Source organism: Bombus terrestris, chromosome 1, assembly GCF_910591885.1.
Source record: "Bombus terrestris chromosome 1, iyBomTerr1.2, whole genome shotgun sequence".
Taxonomy (NCBI): Eukaryota; Metazoa; Arthropoda; class Insecta; order Hymenoptera; family Apidae; genus Bombus; species Bombus terrestris.
In genome coordinates, this window is record NC_063269.1 from 9,615,823 (window position 1) to 9,642,265 (window position 26,443).

At 30.6% G+C, this 26,443-nt stretch overlaps 3 protein-coding genes across 8 annotated transcripts in view; all 3 read right to left on the bottom strand.

Annotated features, from left to right (window-relative positions):
- LOC100650949 (RNA/RNP complex-1-interacting phosphatase) overlaps positions 1 to 4,231 on the bottom strand; it is a 49,521-nt gene extending 45,290 nt beyond the window's left edge. Inside the window, exons 1-2 of the mRNA XM_048404844.1 lie at positions 3,877 to 4,231; positions 3,093 to 3,168 (exon numbers count right to left, since the gene is read on the bottom strand). Of these exons, the coding sequence (XP_048260801.1) occupies positions 3,093 to 3,168; positions 3,877 to 3,899 (99 nt within the window). The 5' untranslated portion in view covers positions 3,900 to 4,231. The remainder of the gene's footprint in view (positions 1 to 3,092; positions 3,169 to 3,876) is intronic.
- A 136-nt stretch (positions 4,232 to 4,367) lies between these two features.
- LOC100645514 (protein DPCD) lies at positions 4,368 to 5,980 on the bottom strand. Its single transcript, XM_003393314.4, has 4 exons — positions 5,834 to 5,980; positions 5,138 to 5,340; positions 4,767 to 5,000; positions 4,368 to 4,497 (listed from the first exon to the last, which is right to left on the bottom strand). The coding sequence occupies exons 1-4, from the start codon at positions 5,895 to 5,897 to the stop codon at positions 4,393 to 4,395; spliced, it is 606 nt and encodes a 201-aa protein (XP_003393362.1). The 5' UTR covers positions 5,898 to 5,980; the 3' UTR covers positions 4,368 to 4,392.
- Positions 5,981 to 7,055: 1,075 nt separating this feature from the next.
- The window catches only part of LOC100645181 (segmentation protein cap'n'collar), a 111,342-nt gene continuing 91,954 nt past the window's right edge, over positions 7,056 to 26,443 (bottom strand). For 5 of the 6 annotated variants that reach the window (XM_012311294.3, XM_003393311.4, XM_012311297.3 and 2 more), the window contains exons 8-13: positions 10,852 to 11,140; positions 10,335 to 10,483; positions 10,063 to 10,239; positions 9,782 to 9,880; positions 9,209 to 9,573; positions 7,056 to 9,075 (exon numbers count right to left, since the gene is read on the bottom strand). In XM_012311294.3, coding sequence (XP_012166684.1) covers positions 8,908 to 9,075; positions 9,209 to 9,573; positions 9,782 to 9,880; positions 10,063 to 10,239; positions 10,335 to 10,483; positions 10,852 to 11,140 — 1,247 coding nt within the window. In that variant the 3' untranslated portion in view covers positions 7,056 to 8,907. Of the gene's footprint in view, positions 9,076 to 9,208; positions 9,576 to 9,781; positions 9,881 to 10,062; positions 10,240 to 10,334; positions 10,484 to 10,851; positions 11,141 to 26,443 lie in introns of those variants that run through there. The other variant, XM_020864522.2, reaches the window with a different exon arrangement.

Below are 26,443 nucleotides of genomic sequence, written 5' to 3' on the forward strand. Positions count from 1 at the left end.
GGTTATCGGCTTAAATTCATCGAGGACGGTGTCCGGAGTGAAAAAAATGAAAAGAAAAGAAAAGAAAGTAAAGGGGGAGAGAAAGGTAGAAAGCGTACAGCGTGTCGGCGAAGACGGTATCACGTTTCGTGTGAGCCGATATTTGTTACACGTTCTTATAGAAGATGAAGAAGCGGTCCGTCGTGCGGTCTGAAGACGCAGAGGTGAGCGAGAATGGGTGCTGGCACGAGTACCAGAGCACGAGCACGAGCACGGGCACGAACACGAAAACAGGAGAAGAGAAGAGAAGAGAAGAGAAGAGAGGAGAAGAGAGGAGAGGAGAGGAGAGAAGAGAAGGAAAAGAAAGAAGAAGAAAAGAGAGAAAGAGAGAGCAAAAGCACACGCGGCCACGAGCTCACACGGGTATTTCAGGGCCCTATTAACGAGTGGCCCCCCGCGGCCGGCGCAACGGGCCCAATCAACCCAACTCCAATTCTTGGCCCTCGCTTCGACTTGTTTTATGTAATGCCCGCGACGCCAGAATCAATTAGTCGGGGCACCCTCCTATTTTGCGTATGCATGCACGCCTATATGCATAGCGGTCAATCCCGGCCAAAAAGGTTCCGAACTTATTTGCAACTGTCCGCTGTTGGTCCAGGGGACGTCGGTAGACGAGAAAAACCGGTTCGCTTGGAGTTAGACGGAAATTAAATGACTGGAAACAAACGGGAATAGCGGTGCCCTCCTGACTCGTCTCCAGCCGTGCGTATCCGATTGCTAACGCCGATTTTCACATGGAAATCTATTCACCGTTGATACCACTTTTCATTACATCTGTAAAACACTCAAGTCCACAATGAACGTCTCTATACAGTCATTCTCAATTCCAAAGGCAGGTAGTTCTTATGTTTAGGTGAAATACCTTCAAAATTGTTTCATTCGATACTTTTGTTTGTATATGAACCCTCAACTATCGAGTGGTGCGTAACCATAATAGTTTGATCGATTAATTTTAGAGTATCCTAATCTGTATTTTGATAGTATGTATTACACAAGATATAAAATAAAAATTAAGACGAAGTATTCTAAATCAAAGTGGCTTAAGTGGTAACTTAACCCAGACATTCTTTACATTATCTATTATTCATCAGTACCAATTGAAGATATTATTTAATATATCAAACAATTTTTATTTCCTAGTATCTCTTGAAATTGTCCATAATCAAATTACAGATCTTTCGATATAAAGATACAATCTAAAAACCGTTACGTTAATAAAAGTAAGCAGAAAAACGAAGAAAAGATGTCACTGAATCACGTACGTATACGTATCCTGAAAATCAACAAACTTCAGTGAATGCCGCTAGATCACAGCACGACTGCGATACATACATCACACAGCGGCAACCAGCATGGGAGCGACGATCGCACTTTGTTCAGCTACTAGGCAAACAATCGAGCTGGGCTATTCACGATCCAAAAAGCACTGCCGCGCGTATCGAACGAAGTGTGTGCATACATCAAGCTTGTTTATATCTACGCTGGAGTCAGAACATGCAACAATACAGCAATTTGGCTTGGACCGATACCAGATCTCACGGAGGTGCCTTTCCCACCTTACCGTTACTAACACGGTCCATCGACAAACAAGCCTCCCTCGTTCCCAATGCCACACCAGTGGTATAGAACCAATTTTTATCCAACGAACACACACATTTTTTTCACACCTAGTATATATATTTTAAATCAACTCCTAGTTTCATTTTCTATTTTTATATAAAATGAATAGTTAATATTTAATAAGTGCAACATCTAGGTTTCATTTTTCTAATTATATATTCGTACACAGTGCTATCAATAGCAATTTCTTTCAATTCAACAACAACATTTAACCGCACAATAGAAGTATTTAACAAAGAATTATTTACATATTTTCAAGCTACAATAAATGCTTCATATTTTCATAGAATATACAACACGATAATTAAATCATCCTCTTATACAAAGCAACAGATATATGTTATCTATATCTCTAAATATTGTCTGCATCTATGTTATATATGTCTAATATACTATACTGAATGTGAGTAGCTGTATTTGTAAAAAAATAAATTTGCATAAATATTAGCAGTCTAATTATCATTTATTAAATCATTATGAAAGGGACTCAAATATTAATTTATCACATATCTCATTATTTGTACCGTATCGATCAATGTTACTGTAAATAAAAATGGTTTCTATACCACTGGCATGCATCGATTTCACGGTGGCCCGTGCCACGTATCTCGGAACGTGTACACGCATACCTAAGTCGTACGAGACGCACCAACGCGTATGGATACCGGCACTGTATCCTCTATTTCTGGAATTCGATGCGATCTTATCTCAGCTTCGAAGCCGCCACGACCCCCGCGAAGAGGATGTTTGATTTACTATGAAAGGTAAGAGAAAAAGAAACACAGTAAAGCGACTTCGACGGCATCGACCATGCGTTTAACAGCAACGGTTCTAAAAACACGATTTGCAAATAAAATCATTTTTCTAACTTTCTTTTAAAGAAACTTTAAGCTTCAAATTTCGAAATATTTAACAAGACAAAATTTCTCAATTAATACATATCTTATTCTACTTTGATTCTGCTTATTCTGATGGTAATTGTATATTTTAATTATTAATATTTCACTAATGCAAGAAATATTTCAATTGCAAGATAACTTAATTATTCCATTCAATCACAAATTTTTATTTATCTTTTAATTTTGTGTATTTTACAGTTTGTATTCTATATTGCATAAAAAAATTATAGGTTGTTAGAAAGACAAACTATATCTGAATTACTATAAATAAAGATATTGAGTAAAACCCTTTAAAAAACATTTGAATCAAATTTCAAACATACTTAAACGGTAAATTTTTAATTACATTTGCAATTGCAATTATAAAAATCATATAACTATATTACATATTTTCCACTTATAATTAGTAAACTTATTGACGAGAACATTGCAGTTTGTAAATTTATTAGAAACGAAAAGTTAAGTATGTGCGAAAAAGGTACGAAACGCATATTTAATTACAAATTTCAATTGTTTATTAACAAGAACACTCACCTCTTTTAATGGAACTTTAAAGGGAAGAATTTTTGTACCACTGATCACTGTGCCATAGGGTTTATATTCCAACCACCTAAGATAGAAAATAATAATAATGAATAAAGATACAACACACTTAAATTATGTAAAATATGAACACACATACATTTATTTATTCGTCTATTTAATATACATTCATTATACATATAAGTACACATATCACTGAACAACTATAAGCATAAACAGATGATATTAAACAAAAAGAAATAGCGCCGCGTAAGCACTTATTCGGATTCATTCTTGATAATTTTAGATAACAGAAGTTGAAATTATTTAACACTTAACAATAATGGCATTTGAAAAATTTTATTTAATATATACAATCGGAATAATGTATTTTAGTTTATATATTAATATCTATATATATATATAATATATATTAATATTAGAAAAAAGTACCGTCTATGAAATTACCTTACAATAAAGAAAAATGTGTTTCTCGACCGATAAGTTAACTACCATACAAACCGCATCGAGTAAATGTATTTAGAAATAAAAATTTAGTATTAATTGCGACTACGGAGTAGATAAACCTGAACACATTTGATAATCTTTTAATTCACAATTAGATTTCTACCGTTAATATCACTTAGAAAAGAAATATTAAAAACAATACAAGGAAAGTTAGAATAACATAACCTCTATGCAATGTGACCTCCGATTTAAATCATTGAATAAATAGTTTTAAATGCCTCATTAAACTCAATGGAATTATAAAAAATAAAAAATAAATAATACTTGCCTCTCGGGTATAGATTTCATCATATTCTTTGCTTATTTAGATATTATATTGCGGAATTATAAGCATAACACCGAAACGCAATACCACCAACACAGTTTATACGGCACACATACATAGTAGCCAGATACAGTCGATAGTACTCGCGACGTAGAACGAATAAATGATCGATCTATCGATTTCTCGATTTTCGCGCGCGCAATGTCGCTACGTTGAAAAATTAATTTCATACAAAAAATATTTATAAAGATTATTTTTCTTAACCAAATTAAAAAGAATAAAATACTTACCGTTTGATTACTATATGCATAAAAATTATATAGATTAATATTTTTAAATAAATTTTTCAATAAATTTTTGTTTCAATCAAATTTCCAATTATATATAATAATGCGTTCAATTTATATGATATTAATGATAAATATTATAATGTGAAATTTAATTTCTTTAACTTCATTTTTTAAATATGACCGTGGACAAGCAAAATAGAAAAATATTTTTAGAAAAAAAAAAATTTTATTAGCTTGTTGGACACTGTACATCACCATCTTTTCTTGCTTTTAGTTGTAATATTTCATCTAATACCTTTTTTTCCAACTCCAGAAGTGCAGGTGGTTTTTTATACTACAAAAAAAAGATAAACATAACAGTTATGTATAGGTTGCAGACTTTTATGCATTTATAAAAAATTTAAAGATACAAAAATACATAGAATAATAAACAGAACTATATAAAATATACAAAATACTCAATATTTAATAAATGAAACTACTATGAAATGATATCACTATCTAGATCCTGTCCATCGACCTATATTCACAAAAATATAATATTGCATAAAAGTCTGCAGTCTCATTATGTAAATGTATTAAAAATACAGATACTTCTCATACCGTAATAATTAGCGTACTGTATTGATGCGTGAAGGATATTCTGTCTTGTGCTACTTTTAATCCAGCACGTTCTAAATCTGGAACTATTATCTTTTTAAAATATTTTTTATTGGTTGTACGAACAGTTATTGTGTTATCATCTTCTGCTGTTACACTATATACATTCTGTGGATATGGCAAATTCCTTATGCGCCATTCAAGTGCAGTCTTTGTAATTCTTCTTGTAATAAATGGCTATTATAAAGATATATATAATAGTGATTATTATTCATTATATTTTGGAAAATTCAAACATGTATTTAGATTAAATAGGTGATCATATATTAGATACATGATATAATCTAATACTGTGCAAAATAAACTTTACATACAGCACTTGTACTTTCCTGAATCCCATATACTTCAATATCATTTTGCCTAGGTTCAGGGTCTCCAATTTCTATTTTCCAACCTATATCTTGTCCCAGTTTACCTTTTTCTTTCCATGCTCTCCGCACTACAACATTTGTTTCTAAATGGTATTCTTCTACCATTTCCCTACCATCTTCCATTAAAAAATGTACTTTTCTTTTTCCTATATATAAAAATATGTAAAAACATTACATTTGATATAATTTTAAGAAGGTATAATATTGCTTTATGTAACCATATGTAATTATATACATCAAATATGTTAAAATAACATTTAAATAGCTGACAAAAGAAATAAAAATGTCAATAAAATCATATATTAGACACATTCATATCTGTAATTTTGTAAAGCATATTTACATTTTACATTACATGTACATGAATTTTACATATAATACATAATTCAATTATAGAGAAAAATTTGAGATTAATCCATAAAATTATCAATAACAAACGTATAATATAAAATTTCAAGTAACAGTATTTATTGATTAAACATTTTGAAGGTTAAGCTGTACATTCAAACTATAGATTTAAACTGTACATTTAAAAATCTTTACATTTACGCAATCTTTGAATAATTCTTACACAAAAAAGTTCAACACATAACGAAAGCTTTAAATATATGACATTAGTATATTTTTAAATTATCTTACCATCTTGGATAATTGCAGTTTTCGTAGCATTTTGAATAAGACTCAACCACTCCTCAGGCGCCATTGGTAAATACTTTATCAGTCTCCTAGCAACTCTCTGTAATTACATATATTTCATATCATGGTAGCTATTTATAATTTACTAATATTCAAAATACTACACTGAAGAATCATTAAACGATTTCATTAGAAAGAAACATGTTTAAATATATAAATAATGTAAATATCATAATATATAAAATAAATAGTTAATATTTCTCATTAGCCATATTAATTATTTATAGCTGTTTACAAAAGGGAATATATAGGTACATACATTTAATTTGACTTACAATTAGTAAACGTCCTTGGGACCTTGAGGGGAGAAGTATTTATATTCATCACTTATTCAGGGAATATATTCTTCACAATACATTTACAATAAATTACACATTATAATTTTTATATAATGTTTAACTTTCTTGTTATATACTATGAAAATTATTCTTTTACTTACGTATTATATGACTATTCTAGTATGCTTTCTAACATCACATGTAATGTATATAAACAATAAATATTATAATTTTTTGCAAATATATTGCAGAGGTATATTAATAATATACCTTCGTATATAACTTCGTAATATACATCCTTGGGACCTTGAGGGGAGAAGTATTTATATTCATCACTTATTCAGGGAATATATTCTTCACAATACATTTACAATAAATTATACATTATAATTTTTATATAATGTTTAACTTTCTTGTTATATACTATGAAAATTATTCTTTTACTTACGTATTATATGACTATTCTAGTATGCTTTCTAACATCACATGTAATGTATATAAACAATAAATATTATAATTTTTTGCAAATATATTGCAGAGGTATATTAATAAGAGAAATATATTTCAAAAAGCCAAAGAAATAAAGTAGTATTAGGCAAAATTGGGTTTTGCAAAGTAATATATCAGACTATCCTGAATATATTTGGTCTATAACACTGTAACTTTATCTAAAATTTCAACTTTTGTTCATATTAAAAAACCTATGTTACTTTTGCATATAGAAATATATTACGTAATATTTTTACTGTAAAAATTATTTTCGTTTATCAGCATTATAATTACATGGGTAACAGCTTTCACAGTTTTATTTTTATTTTTAAATTCTTAATTTTTCAAAAATAGCATGAAGATGGACAAGTATCATGCACATATTATATTAAAATGTATACAGTAATTTCCCCAAAGGTTTATTCAGCTTTATTTATACAATATAGAAATTTAATGACATAGGAGATCTTAAAATGACAATGTGATCAGATGGAATTGAGGTGTATAAATCTAGTTCGTTTGTACAATTCACGAACAGAGTAATTGTAAATTATTCTTTTTGCAGCAATTCTTAACAATGTGATCTCCACTCGCTAAATACAGTACGTAAAGGCAGCCTACACCCAATAATATAAATACAATTGTGTATGTAAATGTTAATAAAGACATGACTATTATAAATTGTCGGCGTAAACAGTATTTCTTTTTCATTTTTAATCTTATAACATATATCTCAATTATTACTCTGCATATATGTATTTATACATATACATGTATATACATAAATACATATGTTCGATATTTATATATGTATAATATTTATAGAAAATTATTCTAACTATATTAATATATATATACAAAGACAAATGTGAAATACCTAAACTTTATTCGTCCCTTACTTTATAAAAATATGTGTATTTGTTATGTTTTCGTTCATGTTTCAAACAATACTATTATTAATATTGTAGCAGTACAATACGTTGTGTTAAAAGTATCCACATAGTCACAATAATTACTAGATATCTCCCCACTTTATATTACAATTTATCGTTAATATTTCATTTGAACGGACTGAAATTTAACATTTTTGGAGCAGTTTACTGTACAGAACACTAAACAGTTCATAGAACAATATATATTATTCGATGCTTTAACACACATTTTTTATTATTTAAATTGTTTCTTTCATTTAATTTCCAATTTAATAAATGCAAGTTTAATTTTGCATTCCTGTTTTTTATCATTGCAAATTACAAACATGTTGTCCAACAAATGTTTATTTCTCTAGCATTGCATATTTGTGATATATTTTATTTCTTCCCTATTGAGTTATGTATAACAAACTCAATGTAACTCCCTTTTTTATTCCTACCAAAATATGCAAATATTTATGAAGTTTGGCAAGTTTATATAATTTTGAAAGTGATTTAATTTAACAGACACGAATTATGTTGAATAATCATATTTCGATGTGATCGTAGATAGTTAACACCTACATCAGTTATATATCAAATATATATCATATGTATATATATTCATAACTGAAACAACTGCATCGAAACGCATTAAATCCTCTTCATAAAAATGTAAGTATATGTAATATACCCACGGTGCGTAAAAAACATACATGTACATATACATGCATTTAGGATTAAAACACACTTGTGTTATAAAAATAACAAAAGAGAATTGTAAGAAAATTATTTTAATTGGATTATTATTATAGTGTTCCCTTGAATTTTAATAGAAAAAAAGTGACGCTTAACAAATTTTATAATATGATTCTTTTTTTTTTAAATGAATTCATGATTGTAAATCAACTCATAATAATATCGTTGTTTAAAATAATAAATAAAAATTTTACATTAAGAAATATAACGCAGACTTTTATAAGTGTTGTCTACTTTTTTTCTATTTATATTGTTTATTGATTTATTTATGCTATATAACTATATGTACAATCGACACTTCTTACGTTTGATGGTTATTCTTCAGTCGTAAAGAAACGTGAGACTCAATGTGAGTTTCTGCAAAACTTTTGAAAATTTTTTCATTTATTTGAACATGTGTGAAATATATCAGTATTAAGCAATAAGCTTTCTACGCAAATTCCTCATTGTGGTATTTAAAATTGTAAATGATTTTTCATCTCAGCACCGCCTTTATGTTCGTTCGCAAAAGTGCAACCGGTATATGAAGAAAATAGAGTTCCTCTTCCCAAACGTTTTAAAACGTGATTTCTTGATAATTTCATTCCTTATGTTCAGGATCAGGTTTTGTTTTTGGTTCCATTGTTGTAGGACGTGGATGGTGAGGATTTGTCTGGTTCCTTGGCACTAACAACACATTTCCATCGGCAGACTGTTGAAGACTGTATTCGTAGGGATGATATTGATTGCCATCAGGGTCGCGCAAGGACTGTAAATTAAATGGTAAAATTGTTTTTAATTTTAATATACGAATAATATTACATTCAATTATTAACTTATATTATTTACAAGTTGAATTTCCAATTTATTTGCAAAATAAATAACTAATAGAATATACTAACTTGAAATACATGACGATAAAGTTGACTAAATTTGTCTTTTACACGTTGTCTTTCAATAAGCATGAATTCTCGTTCACGAATAAGCCTCATCTTGCGGTCTCTCATCTCCTTTACTTCGTCAGCAAGACTAATGATTTGATCTAGCTTACGCTTGCGACAGTTTTGGGCGGCAACTTTGTTCTTGCCCCGTCTTCTAATGTCACGTATCAAAGACAATTGTGCTTCACTGAGATCGTATTTACTAAGACGTTCGTTAAATTCGTCCATTGGTAGATTAATAATATCATTCACCGGAATAGGGACGTTCAACGCCCTTGCTCTTTTCTCATCTCTAGTTAGGTGTTCCTCGCTATCACTTTTACGTACTAAAAAAGACATTAACGAAGATTACAAATGTAATACTATTGAATTATAAATATTACATATTATTAAAGTATATTATAATGTTATTAATATTATTAATATTTTTAATAATATCTTTTAATTATTAAAATTAATAATACAGTATTATTACATTATAATATTATTAAAGTATGCAACAATCATGTTGCCAGTTTGATCTATACAGTTCACCTTTTTTGTCACGAGAAACTGGACGTTGAAGAGATCCGGAACTTTCTGCAGGTAAATGGTACGTGTGATTATGATGAACGTGTTCTATAGCTGAACGTCCTGATGATATAAAAAAGAAGCAATTATTATTATGCTTAATACCTGACACATCTTACTCAGCTTATTTAAATAATACGTAATACATTTTATTTAAAATATTTTATCGTCTTAGAGTCCTGTAAGGTAAAGCTATGAAATATCTATTTGATATGAATATTCAGAAGCTCAGAAATCAGTTTTACCTGATTGATGACGACTGAAATCTACACTACAACTATATTTTATTTCAGGTTGAGGCCCAGCTGCACCCTCGATCGGACCAGAATAGGCATTTCCTGGTGCCCCAGCACCGACTGTGTGCGATTCATATTCATATTTCATTGGAGTGGTAGGATGTGCTGTAGCTCCGAGAGGCGAACCTGCCATGTATGAGAAATAGATGTAAAATCCATTAAATCTAAATTACATACGATGCCACATTGTATCGATTGTTTATATATATATATAAACTAACCAGTTCCTTGCTCCTGGAAGTATCGTTTTGCAAACATCTGATGTTTTTTTTGAGCAACTGGAGGCATTGTACGCTCTGTTTGACATCTTGGAGAACCAGCATTCCTTCCAGAAACGGAATAGCTGCAGTCGTATGACATACGGTATTTGCTAATAACAAAATGACTAATATAATTACATAAACATTATTAATATTATGATTTACAATTTACGTCATTTACTTTCATTTATCGACAAAATTATATAGTCTTAGAAAAACTGTAACTTGCGACAGTCGTATCTTACATGATCAATTATTAATTATTGTAATTTGTAAAATTATATTGCGAAACTTTATTTGTTTCATTATCATCTTGTTTTTATTATGTAAGAGCATTTAATACAAATTTCAGTAATAACGTTAATTCGAACAAGAAGCGAGATTGCAATACAAAATATAGAAATTACTTATCAATTTGTCCGATTGGTAAATAACATTCTATTGAAATTGTTCCATTATTTCAATATAATTTAATCACCTAGCATAATCCATAGTATAATGAGAATCAGCTTGTGTATGGCTAGAATTAGATCCAGTTTCCATCCACTCGCCATCCGAAAGGGATGGTACACGTTCGCTGCCCATGCTGCTGACAGCACTATCACTGGATGCATCCATCCTTTCGTCTGTTACACCCGGAAGTGTCGTAACTCCTGTTGCCGAAGAGGTCGTACCACCAGCTGTCTGAACTCCTGACAAGGCTGCTGCTCCCGTTGGACCAGAAGCGTTGTTGTTACCATTATCTAGCATGCGCATGGTATACATGCCTGCAACATTTTATTTTAACAATAATATGTTATCATTCTATATTATATTAATGTCATTTAAGTTATAATATAAATCGCATAACTATAATTAAATTTATCTAATAAAAGGATTTTTTGTAGAACCAGAAAGAGAGAGAGAGAGAGAATTAAGGCAAAAATATAAATATGAAAATAAAGACTACTTTATGAAATGATAATATGTATATGATAATATGAAAAGGCAATTTTATGAAATGATCGGTCTTGCATTTCCTTATTTACTTGACTTACAATTTTGCTTAACAATGAAGCCTATAGATACATTAATAATTGTGGAAAAGTGTACTATATACGTAGGTTGCATTTGAAATTTTAGCACAAATAAAAGAGTTGATTCTTTTAATTAAAGCGGTTTTATATTACATTTTCAGTAAACGGATAATTTTAAGCGTCATCTACAACAATTAAATTATATTTAGGAATTATTAAGTCTGTCTTAAAATATCCACTGAAATATGTCTTGTATTAGGCAAGCACTATTAACATACATGAAATGATGGAATATTAAATTTATAATAGTACATTTTTATAAATTACATTTTATAAATTGTGTGTAATTATTTTTGCAGAAATAATATTTATTTTTACTAAAGTTGTCAAGTTATGGTGCAAATGAAACAGTTGTGTGTAATGAGAAACATTCGAATGATTTTATTAAATAATTACTTGAGAAACAGTGCATGTATATATTTCATTTAACGAACAGTGTGAAAATACACATGCCGTAAGAAGAGGAAGGCTCAAGCTCAAGGTCTATTGGTCGCGTGCATTACTTCTTGATCAACCATGCCTATTAATATGCGCTATATCTTGAAGATAAAATCAAGAAATCGTGAAAAATTATACGATAAATGAAAGAAATATGTATAAGAATATGTTTATTTCACATGTTATCGATTCTACTTGCCCTAGTTTAATTTAGAATGAACTTATCGAAACATATTCTATATATTTATTCAACGAATCAAAATTATTACCAATACTAGATATACGTATGAATCAATAATTTAAACATAAGATAACTAGTAAATTTTATCAAATATACATACGTATATAGATATACAAAATAAACACAACTTGACAAGTTTATCGGAGAATAACATATTGCGAAAAAGATAAAAATTAAAAAAAGAAGTCAATATCGGCTGTAGAATCCATGCCAGATATATGACAAGAAATTAACGCAGGAACGTTGCATTCAAAGAGATTAAGATGCGCTGGTACAGTGATACCGCGTTTCTTAGAAACATTCAGCATATTCAGCTGCAACAGAATCGTACGTGACTAAGATCAAGTTTCATTCGTTCTTATCAACTAATTTTGCGAAAAGAAACACAATGCTTTATTACCATTTCTTTTTTTTTACTCCTCACTATACTAACGACTATATACGTATCTCAGATAAGAGCTACGATATATTTTTAAATTGTTGATTTTTTCAATACATTGTCCTTATTCATGCAAGTTTCTCAAGTAAGTTTGTTTGCCTCAAGAAGAAATATGTAAATTATACTGCTAGGAATAATAATGGTTTCACATTACCAACGAATAGATCAGATGCCTGTGCGATTTAACATTTGATTAGTCGTATATTCGCTGCATAATATATATATATTATTATATATTTAACTACTGTACGTACTATATACGTACATTGCATTTGAAACTATAGCACAAATAAAAGAATTAATGCTTTCGATTAAAGCGATTTTATATTACATTTTCAGTAAACGGATAACTTTTAGCATAACAATTAAATTACATTTAAAAGTTATTACGTCTGTCTTGAAATATCCATTGAAATATGTGCTGTATTAAGCGAGCACTATTAACATACATGAAATGATACATATATGTAGTATGACTTAATGGTTCAGACTAGGCTTGTTATACTCATTCGAATTTTGCTATTTATCATTTTTCATTTAATGCGCTGAAATATATTCAATAACAGACTATCCGTTATATATAGCGATGTAAGCATGAAAAAATATGAGGTGCAAGAAGAAAAAATATAGTAAGAATGCACAGAGTAAATCGTTAAATTGTCGTGACTCAGCACTTTCGATCTCAGCGATAAGCTATCAGACTAACGAATTCACCTTTCAATAGAACCTATAAATGAAAAGCGTATTATGATATAACATCATTCTTATTCAAGAAACACGTAATTTCAGTCTTTAAATATCGCTTAAGTGCTTAAGTCGAACGCTATTTGAGTTCAATAGATTCAATGCTGGTCACAGAGTTAATCCAGAGTACATGTAGGTCGATGGCATATCAAACACGTGATATACTCTGCACATTGTGAACTATGTATATACCTAACTATATATACGAATTCCAAAGCTCGCGCATATTACGTTTCTCTCTTCCTTCTTACGACAAAATCAAGCAGTCTCGAATATTATTTATAACTTCTTACATTTTCTATCGTAAATCGGCATGAATAAACATACTATAATCGGGACGCCAAAAATGCAAACAATAGCAATTTGCATAGTTCATCTTTAATGAGACAAGGTCTACAACGAAGTAAGAAACTGGCACGTGAAATATGAAAACACGATATTATTTTGCCGATCACTGATAAGTCGAACATGAGTCGACGTCAAATGCATACGTTTAAATATTACTCATTCTCGGGGAAAAAATTACCTACGTGGTATATATACGATAACTCCCATAGTCGCCATTTAAGCTCTAGAAGAGCTTAATCCAAAAATCAATGTTTTCGATCGATACGCTTTAACATCAGGAAATATCCTGACTATATATCCTTCTCTTCGATTGATCGGTCGTTTCGCTTTAGACGTATCTACGTATAAACCGGTACTATATCTCGAGAATTTTCAAGGTACAGTAAACGGTACAATACGTGTAGGAGTACATGTTCGAGAACGTCGCCGGCGTAAATGTGTTTTCTCGTAGTAACCAGCTCTTTAGCACCTTTACTTTACCAGATGTTCCTTTCTCTCTTTCACAACAATCTTCCGCGGCATATTGAATCTACCTCCTGCTGGTGCATATTAATCGCGCCGAGATAAACACAAATATATCTACACTGTGTCCCCCTTTCTTTACACGCAATTCAACAATGGCTCGGTGCTAAGGACAAAGATACAGTTATCAACTCAAGTTTAGATTCTTGCGATTAAGAATCCGTTTGTTCGTCGATACGATTCACTATGTTTCAATCGATAATCACTTCAGTCGTTCAACAATATCGAATTCGATATTGTTCACTATATCGACACATTTTAATGAATTAAAATAAGTGAACACTTAATGAATCACAAACTGTCACACAACCGCATGAGTATACAAAATTTGATACAAGTCAGTAAACAAAAATTTATTATAGATTCACGGAATCATAGTTCATCGTTGATGAGATGCACACAGACGGGAATCTATCATGGCCAATGATTTCTCCTCGGAGAACACATTATGCCCGTCTAGACTCGTACGATTACCGCGACATCACGAGATATGTTAGATAGGCATTCGATCGCGAACGCAGCGTAAACATAACTACAGTATTTTAGTTGGTGGCGCGTAGCCGAGAGGCTGACCCGGCGCGGGGCGTCACCACTCGCTTCAAGAGGCTGGTGACTAGCGTCACTTTTCACTTCGGCATTGGACGGACACCGACGACGGTGGGAGCGACGTCGTACGGCTACGTCGCGTGTCCACCGATTCGTCATACAGTCAACTCTGCGTATCCTTGGACAATTCGTTCATCGATCAGTAACTTAGCGTATTTCGTGTTAATCTGTTAAGTCATCTAGCTATACGCTTTAAAAATACTATGTCAAGGAACGATAGCAATTGTCATGTATATAACACTATTGTAATCTATTTACTTATCATAAAAACAAAGCAGATAGTTTTACTACATTTTCACGTTACTATCACGGAAGTATTTCGTTATTTACGATCGTCAGGATCGTATTGGTTTAAGGAACCGATCTGAAAATGTATACGGCTGTTACAAGACATTTACTGTAAATAAAAAATTAGTATACGATACGAACAACAATCTTAACTATATAATAACAGGCGATAAAAATGGTCTTGCTGAGGCCATCGAAGCTTATTAATACAATAAATAATTTGACCGTTTAAATACTCTGCTCGTCTCTGTGAAACATATACTTTCGCTAAATATACTGTAGCTTTTGTGTATATTTTCAGATTTGTTTCAAATTTTACCAATACGACTACTATGATAGTCGAGTTTCATTCAGTACTGATAAAATTTCAAAATGTTCCGTATAACACACGTATCTACATAATATATTTATATCGTATATGGCAAGATATATTTGTAAGGAGAAACAGTTACATTTCCTCTCGTGCGTATCAGTAGCATAGTATCAAGAATTTACGAGAGAACAATTTAATTACAAGTATCCTCATTTTTCTCTTTTTCATGTTCCATTATTAGCAAAGAAATAATAGAGAACTGACCTTGCTAAAAACAAGTTCGTTTTAGCGCGGTCTCAAACATATTTTATCGTTTATACAGCTTCGCTATGATTGGACTTTAGAGTCCTTTCTGATAAACCCTTGTACTCTAAAAAAGTGGGAAACTTCCTTGTGATACGTTACGTGCCACTCTCTGTCGAATAAAACGAATAGAATCATTTCTAGGTATGGCATACAAATTTAATTGATAAATCAAGTTTTTATTGACATTAACGTTATATTTTTACTATACGAAGTGAGATAACAAGTAACCGAGAAAGACAGAAATTGATTGGGAATATCGTACGATATGTTGCTGTAGGATGTAATCTCGAGTGCAATCAAAGCTGATAAACAAATAACAACGTTTTAAGATGAAAATTAATGATGCGTCCCGTATGTTATGAAATTGAACAAAACGCTGATTTCAGTAGAACGATGAACGTAATTAGAAGAAATAAAAAAGTTGTTTATCATAAGCATGGACTTTTCATGTTACTACGTTACTTCTAATTTTATCAATGACATAATAGGCTGTCTTGAAAGCGGTTGTATCTTTTCATGCGATATAAAATTTTCCAGATTAAAAGTCACGTTTCTTTTTATTCGTAAAAATGACATTCTTTCACTTCTCTCTTTATAATTAAATGCGCGCGAGAAAACATAGTATTACTGATAATGTCTTCGAGATATTAGCAGCAGTATAAAAGAAACGCGAAAAATTGAAGTTGCAGTAAATATTGCTGCTTAATTGACGTATGCGCAAATGCAATTCCAGTATCTATATAATGGCGCGATTTTACGACATACGGTTAGTCATTAATTTTGATAAATAGACAGAACGAATTGTATTCCAAGTATAGCGATTTGCATATCAAATTGAAAATTGAAAAAAGAAGAAACGTGTTAGTAAGTAACATTAACAAAGAAAGAACTTAAATATAACTTTTAATTTGGGACGATCTTACTTATGTAATTCATTTCAATTAATATTTATTTTATGTATTAAACAGCAAATTGAGCTATTTGCGACATTAGAATCCAACGACGTCAGTAACAAAATTAAACAAATTTAAAGAAAGAATTTGGATTTAACATTTGATGTGACACCATCGATTTACACGATTTATTTCAACAAAATTTTCCGCAATTCCATGGAAATGGTCATCAATCAGCGCAATTAACGTGCGTCTTGCCCACATATAGTGCAAATGTTCGTCTATCGTAATCACGCGATATAACAGTGTAAGGAAACGTAACTACATAAGTATGCAGCCGACAGTCATTCGTACTTTCACCGCTGTTCGTGGGTGTAGTTTTGCAAACTTATCTGCCGCGTGTACGTAATTATCCCTTTTGTTTTGCATATCCTGCTGTTTTACACGAACGTTAAAAACACAGAAAGCGTTCTTTTTTTTTATGCCAGGTGTTATTATGCTGGAAAGAAAGAATAGGCTCGTCGAATCTAATTAAAACGGGACACATTTACGCTTCTACAGCGCAGCTATACGACATTAAAACAGCACATGCGACAATTTTGCGTTTTATCGTTTACATCTAACTGCCGTAACATTCATTCGTAGCCATTTGTGTCATCTTAAAATTGTCAAGGATAAATGGCGATCGCCAAATTGCTGTCTCATGAAGCAAGGATGCAAAATATTTTTATAGCGGGATAATATAATAATAAAGAGCGCTCGTAATAATTTACGTTACCAGGTTCCAGGCATGACACGACAATTTTTTTTTCAAGTAAATATATACATGTGTGTCGGTGTGTATTCCCCTTAATATCTAAATAGTCTATCAAGATATCAAGTATCTTATCGTACGAACGATAACGTTTCAGGGGAATCGTTGAGAAATCGTTTTTTAAAAAAGTTCATTACCTACGAGAAACATCCTTCCTTCGCTGTTACGAGATGTACTTTGCACAGACCTGTACTCTCAAAATTCATCTGTAGCGAACTAAATAGAGGAGAAGCCTTTCGAATAACCGAGGTCGCGTGACTAAGCATCTCAAATATGGATGCGATATCTGTTCGCAAACCTCGCCAAGTGATAATAAAGCACATGCGGTCGCGCACGTAACTATTAATAGCGGTGGTTTCCGACTTGATTTTGGGTGACGCTACAATGTTTTTGTTCTCAATGCTATGTTTACGTCAAACGAAATTTATTACATGGTTTTCCTGAGATCTCGTTACAATTATCGATATTTCAATCCGTAGGCGATACGTTTTTTTCGAAGATAAATGCACGAAATACGAGTACACAGAAGACGATGAGTACGCGCGATGACTGAATGGAAAATAATTTGAAACGATAGTTTAATGTGTGGAGAGGGAACGACGCGCGTTTGGCAAAAGTTGCAAAACATTTCATCGACGTTCAAGTGTTAATTAATCACGATACAAGCGCAAATTTATGCGTGCAAATAGAAGCGTGACTGTAAGACAGAGAAGTAAAAGACGACACACCTGTGTAAGACACGTGACTCGTGACAAGCTCGAAAAGCAAATAGCCAACGCTTGTTATCATAAATATCGAGCTGAATTCAATAGCCGTATGCTAGTTAGCCGAGTATGTCATGTGGAATGTGTAAAGAAAACAATATTACGAAATTAGAACGACAGGGCTTCACAACGTTTTATACAAGTTTGTCCTCCAACCGATAACCATTCGCGATATCAACATAATAACGTCGAATCGACGACCTACCATTGGCGATGATATTTGTAATTTAAAATAAAAGGCAGGAAGAGAGAGAGAGAGAGAGAGAAAGAGAGACAGAGAGAGATAGGCTCGAAGAAATGGCCAGAACGTTATCACATGTAACTGCACAATAAATCGTACGATGTAGCATAAACAGATACATTCTCGAATCATTTAAATCATCGATCATTTAAATCAAACTGTATCTTCTCGTTAAGAATCACTGAAATTGTTCATTACGCCGGAGTTATTTTATAGTAATTACGATTATTTCAAATAATAAATGATTTTTTAACAAGCACGTATGATGAATCATGAAAGTATTTGATGAATGCGTTATCGCAGGAAAATTTTTATGGCCATATTACATAAAAAAAACTTTTTGAAACGTTAATAATGTTGTAACAACACATGGCTATTACGCTTATGTTGGTAAGGTTGATCTAAGGTAGAAATTAGAAGTTAGTTTTAACAAAACAAAATAGAGCTGGCTTTAATAAAACAAAATACTACAAAATTAGTGCATTTAATGCAAGACGATTGAGAGCTGTGTTATTTGTACTTTATACGTGTTATATTTAAATAAAAGCGACTCTTTCATAAGGTATACAATGGTATTTTTGCAACGATTGTAATTAGTGGAAAAGTTGTTTTCACTAAATACAAGGAAGCTTATTAATGTAAAATGGACAATTTACTGATCAAATACTTTGATGGCTTCTGTCAAATATGTTTACAATAACTATCTTCTAATTTCCACGTACACCTTCTAATTTTTTTTTCAAACTTCACCGATATAAACACGATACCTCGGACTTCATTGCGACGCTAATGAAATTTCAAAATATCCCGCGAAATACATACTGAAACGAACTTTTATGGGTATATTAAGCGTTCAAATTTGCGAAATACAAAATGCAAAGATATCATATAATAATGAATATTTATAACGAAAAGAACACTTCTAAAAAAAGAGACAAGGATATTAAGCTTTCCAAACATATAACAGAAATCGTAGCGTAAAAACGTACATATTTTTGATTGCGAAAAAATGTTTTGCACCTAGACGATTTCATAGTAATTTTTCCTTGGTAGAATTTAAAGACGTTTAAATCAATGTTTAAAAACACTTGTAATATCAGTAATACGATATAATTACTAGAAATGTATTCCTCTGCCCATGTGTCGTCGATCCAATTGCCGATTGAATAAACGATATGTATGAAGTTGCAGTTTGGTTATCAACTGGAACGCGTAAAATCACGATTAAAGATAAGATTTTAGTCAGCGATGATATAGTAAATAGCAATTGATACTGTCAGTATCGTCATAAAACTCTTAATCGTATTTCCATTCTAAAATTGTATTAGTGATTTTAAATAAACTAATCAAACAACTATGATTCAAATACTCTAATAATATATATATATCATTGGTACGACCATTTTTTGTGGTCGTAAATGAATACTATACCAATACGTATCATAGCATATTAATAAAAGAGGGATAAGGAAAAAATGAAAACGGGAAGAAAAGAAACTTTGCAACGTAAATGTTAGTATCTGGAACGTTATTATATTACATAATAGAATAACCTAACTACAGTGCAATTTTTTATTTAAACATAAAAAGAGATCATGTAAGTAAGACGTGAGATATCTACATAGCAAGTGGAGTACTTTGTTCTTTTGATGAAGTCAACTAATGAAACAGTTAAATCTCGTGAAACTAAAATAATTGTGCAAATTCAATACAATATTACATTTCTTTTTTTTAATTTATACTTTACAATTTGTCCAGCTGGACATTCGATAAATTTTTCTAGCTTAGAGTATTAAATAAACATTAAAATTTATCAATCGAACATCCGGTATTTTTGATAATTGTATTTTTCATTAAGATCTATCTTAATACTGGGTAATTAACTAGGTAATACTTAACTTTCCAATATAAGAATACATGCGTAATACATATATACGTATTTATGCTATTTAAGTTTTTGTGATGTAAATCCATGATTAGAATCATGTTTGCTTTTGTTCACACTTGTCTAGTCCACATATATTATCTAATGAAGATTATAAACATTAAATTTCATTAGCTTTGTGCGATATCTTATTAATGAAATTAACGATAAAATAAAACAAAATCAAGGTATTTTTAATGAGAGAAAGATTAAAGCGTAAAGAAAAATATGGTTTCTGATTGTCTTGCAAGCACAAAGTATAAAATTATTTTCGCCACATGATTTTTAAGGATTTTTCACTATTTATTGAAATTCACGATGAAGATAATAAAAAAATTAACAACGTTCAATTTTTATATAAAATTCATTTGCTTTGAAGTCAGTTGTTTGTTATGTAAAAGCCATTTACATTACAGTTAGTTGAAATCATTAAACATAGATAATATAGTCAAGTGTAGTAGTATTAAAAAATATTAACGAAGAATTTATTCTCCATTAAATGATTGGAAAAATTAGGTTTCTCCTTCGTGATTAAATAATGTTTATAGTTCCATCTAAAATAATTCTTTTCGTTATTTATAAATGACCTATAAATTTCCTGAAAAAGATTATTCTAAAGTATAATTCTTCTTTGCAAAGATATCACTAACGCATAAACATACTAATTTTTATCATTCATTCATATCGATTGAGTATATAATATCTCTATAAAATATAAAAATAAAATATATAAGATATAAAAATATCTCTACGTCGTTTTCTATTAAATTTAATAATAAATTTAGTAGAAGAATATTTAACTATATATCTGTTGCAGAATGATATGAATTATTACAAGCAAGTTAATTTTACATTTGTAATACTTGATATATACTTCTTGATACATATAATTTCTAACTTAGCATAAATTTGACAACCGCTGCATAAATGAGTTGTTCTGAGTAAACAAAGATCTCTGAGAATTGGGACTGGAATGATGTCACGCGAGACATTATAGTTTCATATTCTACAATTAAGATCTTCTTTACCAATTCATGACAAACGTCTTTCAACAAAGATCTTGACGTCTCAAATATTTGTTAACAGTTCTTGACACACTTTTGGTCAAATTTCATATATGTATATTATTTTTCTGAGTTTCAATCTTCTTTTCTTATAATTGCTCAAAATATGTATCCACGTAGAAGTTCCAAAAAAGAAAATAATTCCACAAAATTAATGTTCTATTGAGATCGAAGGATGATTATTTCAATTATAATTATAATTAAGTTACTATTAATATCTACAATATTAATAGCTTATCTACAATTGTTAATGTGGAGTGTATTTAAACACAAATTAGAAGCTATTTCGATGTTACAAATCGATCGATATACGTTAATAAGACCAATATTGTACTAATGCGGCTATGAAACTGAACAATTCTCCTGAATTATTATCTCCCGTAAGTTGTAACAAGAGCAGCAACGACAAACAGATTGCACACACCGCATACCTTCTATCGTAAGATTTATTATATCAATAAATACAAAAACTATTTATGGGAGCAAATTTTAAATTAGCAGGTAAATTCTTTTCGCTGTCGAAAAACACAATTTGACGAAAATTAATGAATGCGAATTATGAGCATGTAATACTATATAGTTATTTATTTATTTACAGTGTTAAATTGCTACGCATTACTGAGATTTCATTCTATCTTGAGCAACTGATTGTTACAATAGATAAAAATAAATTTTACTGAATCATGTAACGGAACTGTGACTTTATTTGATATTCAATTCGCGTGATTACAAATTTAACATTTGCATAAGTGCACGTCATTTATAGATATTAATATTCTAGAGCACTTTAATCAGATAATTAATCAAAGATAGATGTAATGTATAATATGACGTTTCTGGAGTAATTAGAAAATTATTATACAGAAAGAAAATGTTTACAGTTTGCTAGGCTTGATTCGTATCTATTTTTTTTTTTTTTGGAATCATAATTCCTGTTGAAAGAAAAATTTTTTCATTACTAATAATAGAAATACATTTCTTTCGATGCTTATATAGAAATTCCTAAACAATAAAATCTAAGACCAGCTTTAGCAAGATCATTATCAGATACGCTTATCATTTAGATAATTGCTATATTAACAAAATACAATTGCTTATATTTATATTTATATCTTCATTGTTTAAATGTTTCAAACAAGCCATATTTATTAAGACAATTCGAGTAGTCCAGTAACCCAATAAACCGAGACTCGTCCTAATTGCTTCAAGCGTCAAAGCAAATTGAATTTTATTAAACTGTCCCAATTGTTTCTCTATGATGCTCAAAGTATCTCGCTCAAGCGATCGTATATCGTTTTATAATAAAAGAAGTACTAGAAATAGCAGATAAACGATATCTTTATTCTATCTGCGGGGTAAGTATCTAGCTACGAAACGAATCACCGGTGAGGCGAGTGAATCAATTTCGTTCTATTATTACGATCGGCTGACGAGATGCAATGGCAAAAGAAGGGAATGAGTCACTTGCCGGCTTGTGACACACATATGCGAATACAGCCGCGTTCCCGTATGCACATGTGGCAATAGCCAGGCGTACGTGTCCGCGAAACTCGTTCGAGTCCTAGCTTTAAGCCATGGATAGCAGAAGAGGATTGTCGTGCTCTACCGCGGCAGTAATCGCTCTATCCCCTTCTTCTTCCGTTACTCATCGTTCTGGCGAATCATGCAAATCACGTTTCGAGTAAACATTCGTACATATACCGTATACGTATAATGCATTAATACGTCTACAATACCGTTTCTGTTTGCATTTTCGCCCGAACGCTTACATAACGCGCGTCATAATTATCCTTAATGGGTGGCTGAACGTGTGCGATAATATGAATATTTTTGACTCGTTTCGATATTTTTCTTTCTTCGAAGTAAATGCGTTTTACTATACATTGTTTAAAAATATCTTTACATATAGTATTACGTACACAGTATGTATCCGAATATCTGTTCATTCTTGACAAGATGTATTTCAATTTACAAATTACTGATATAAATGAGATCGCGGTATTTTCATTTCTTGTAATTATTGTAGCTACGTTTAATAGAATGCTACGATAATACGCTAATACGAAGTGATAAAATTCCTATAAGCATCGAACCTCGTAAAAGAACTAGTTTGTCACTTCTTCTCGAGCTTTTTATCTTTAGATTCTTTAACTTCTAACTGAACGATCAGCATACATAATACATTCTCATGGCCTCACCATTAAGTCACCTTAAGCGATAAGACCTATTCCAGAGAGCCATGAAATATGTAAACAGAAAGATTTCATCGGGATATATCATTTGTTTATTTTAAACGTGACCATATGTCTCGTATATCCTTTTCAATGGTACTATCACGTATCACGTGTAGTGGTTCACGAAAATATTTCAACTCATGTATATGTAGAAACTTTTCCTCCATATATTATGCATATTATTATAAAAAATGTTGTATAATATATCGAACGTATATATATTAGCGCTATATAAGAAGTTGCTGATTCACGAAGATATGAATATTTATCACTATCGTATCAGTATCATTGTTTTTGTTACTAAATCAAGTCAATTACTACGCTTTTATTCATTCATGTATAAACGATTTCACATTTAGCTATTAAGGCTTGTTTTACTTATGGAACTAATAAGAAAACATAAACGTCTTTTTACTTTTGTCTTAAAATCTTTGCTACGCTTTCGTTGCATTTTAATAAATTTATGCAATAAATAATTTGGAAACGATCCGAAAGAGTTTTGATTAAATGTGAGTATTCGTTAAAATCATACGAATTTAAGAGATATAAATGTTATATGTATTATAGATAATTAATATTCAGTGGTGTGATTTATTGTCATGAACTATTTTTAGGGAAGTTTGTAACTTAATAATTTTGTTGGTTTTCCCTTTAATTACTAATTCTCTATTATATTTTTTATAATAAGGTACCTATTCCTAGCTTTTATGTAAACTTTTCTAAGAATGTTTTACAGCAAATCTCAACACTGAATACACTTTTCTACATCTGGTCCGATGAAGAATTGGAAGTTTACAACACTATTGCATTTACGTTCTCTGCGCACTTCAAAAAGGTAGACAAATGGGTTCGAAGTTTATTTTACTACTATTCAAGGACGCAAAGAACACGTGAGTCAACCGTGTGCCATTTGGGTATAAAGATGGTTACTTCGTTGTTACAAAGAACAATTGATTTGAAAAGAATACATATGTTAAAAACCCTACACGAGTTTTTGTATTTACTATCGTTTATGTACTTGTTTCCGTTTATAATAATTATTTCTACTTTTCATTTCTAATTATTATGAACCTTAATCCCTTCTCTTTCTTCATAATATTTCATACACCTGCAGGCTAATTTACATGAGTCAGTGTTTGCAATACATAATCAAAAAAATATCAAAGCTTTTACGATTACAAGTATTTCTTTATTTAATCTAATTTAGTTAAATTTCACCCAGTTTATACAGTTACGCATAGGCAATATTGTACTCCAATATTTCATTAATTAACTAAAGGATAAATGTATTTGTTTTAGGAAAAGCCGATCTTAAATATTAATGCTTTATGTTTCCTTCAAAAAATCATCCGAGAAATGCGTCTATTGTAGATAATTGATAAAAAGTAATTTCTTTCGAAAGTTAAACAAGAATTCGATTCTTAAATGGATTAACAGATAGTTATAGAAAACAGGTTACATAATAGAAATTAATAGATCTTTTGTTCTTATATCAATGTACATAGATATATATTACTATTATTAGAACAAACGTGTTCTCTCTTTTTTCATCCACTTCAACTTTCTTTTTAAATCATTTATACCTTTTTTAATAATCTTATCTTCAAACATCTTTTCCAATGGGTAATCTTACTGAAATGCGTAATTATCCTGATCGAAATACATTAGAAGTAAAGTTGCAATTTGTGTTAAGCTTCACCAGTATTCGGTTCATCGCTTATTATGCTAAAAAGTGTTCGCATTAAAGAAATAAGGTGTACGTTTTTATCAACTGAAATAAATATTGTGATATATTAAAAAACAAACGATTCTAACGCTGTCATAAATAAATAAATAAAGCAATAATCTCTTAAACACTGCGGTATCCAAATATTATTTAATAAGAATCATTGTGTCTTGATGTTTCGTTCAATAAACCGAATGTTTGAAAACCACAATAGATACATAATTGTACGTACTGAAAACTAGCCCTACAGCTGCTACTATGGTACATCTGCTATACTTTTTCTCTTTCACGCATTCCTTTGTCTTATTCATTGTCATTGATACATGTGCGCTGCGTTTAGCGCTTTTATCTTGCTGTACGGATTAACGTGTATGCATCGTTATGATGAATTGCATGATCCGAGACAAGCAGATTCATAGTAGAAATGTGATCACGGTTTTGCTGTATCAATGACGTCAATTTTCAAGATGCTCTCGATCTTGCTACAATGTAATTAGCAAACTGCCGATATTGATACATTAATAAGAAATTCGAAGAGGTAAAATTGTATAGGCTATATATGATATACAAAAGATACTCAAAGTGTTCAAAGCAAAGTATGTACTCGTTATATTAATTAGAAAGTAAAACTTTTCACTAAAATTGTATTTCTTTAATTACGTCTTAGTAATGCAACTAAAATTTAAAAGATGTTTAAGATTCGATAATTTAATATGAATGTAAGATTGAACAAGTTAAAATAGAATGTATATTTTACATTAGATATTTTGTGGCATTGAAAAAGAGAAAAATTATTCTTCAGACATCAGCTTTCAGAGGTTTAAAATAAGATATCTATTTTTGATGTTTCGCGCTGTGTAATGAAATTTTAAATAATAGTCAATATTGATCTAATGAATATTTATATATTATGTTAAGATACTAAAATGATCAATGAATTTCGTTATTTTATTTGCAAGTAAATAAATGAAATAATTTGTTATTTTACTTTCTAATTTAATTTTCATAATTTAATGCTTATATAATAAACGTAGTGCATGAACCATATATATTACTACCTTTAATTATTTTATTTATGCATATAAGTTT

Coding starts and splice junctions, on each gene's coding strand:
- LOC100645514 (XM_003393314.4), bottom strand. CDS start 5,897: ATGGCGCCTGAGGAGTGGTTGAGTCTTATTCAAAATGCTACGAAAACT. Junction 5,341..5,833: donor AACTGCAATTATCCAAGATG/GTAAGATAATTT, acceptor TTTTATATATAG/GAAAAAGAAAAGTACATTTT. Junction 4,498..4,766: donor ACAGTACGCTAATTATTACG/GTATGAGAAGTA, acceptor TTTTTTTTGTAG/TATAAAAAACCACCTGCACT.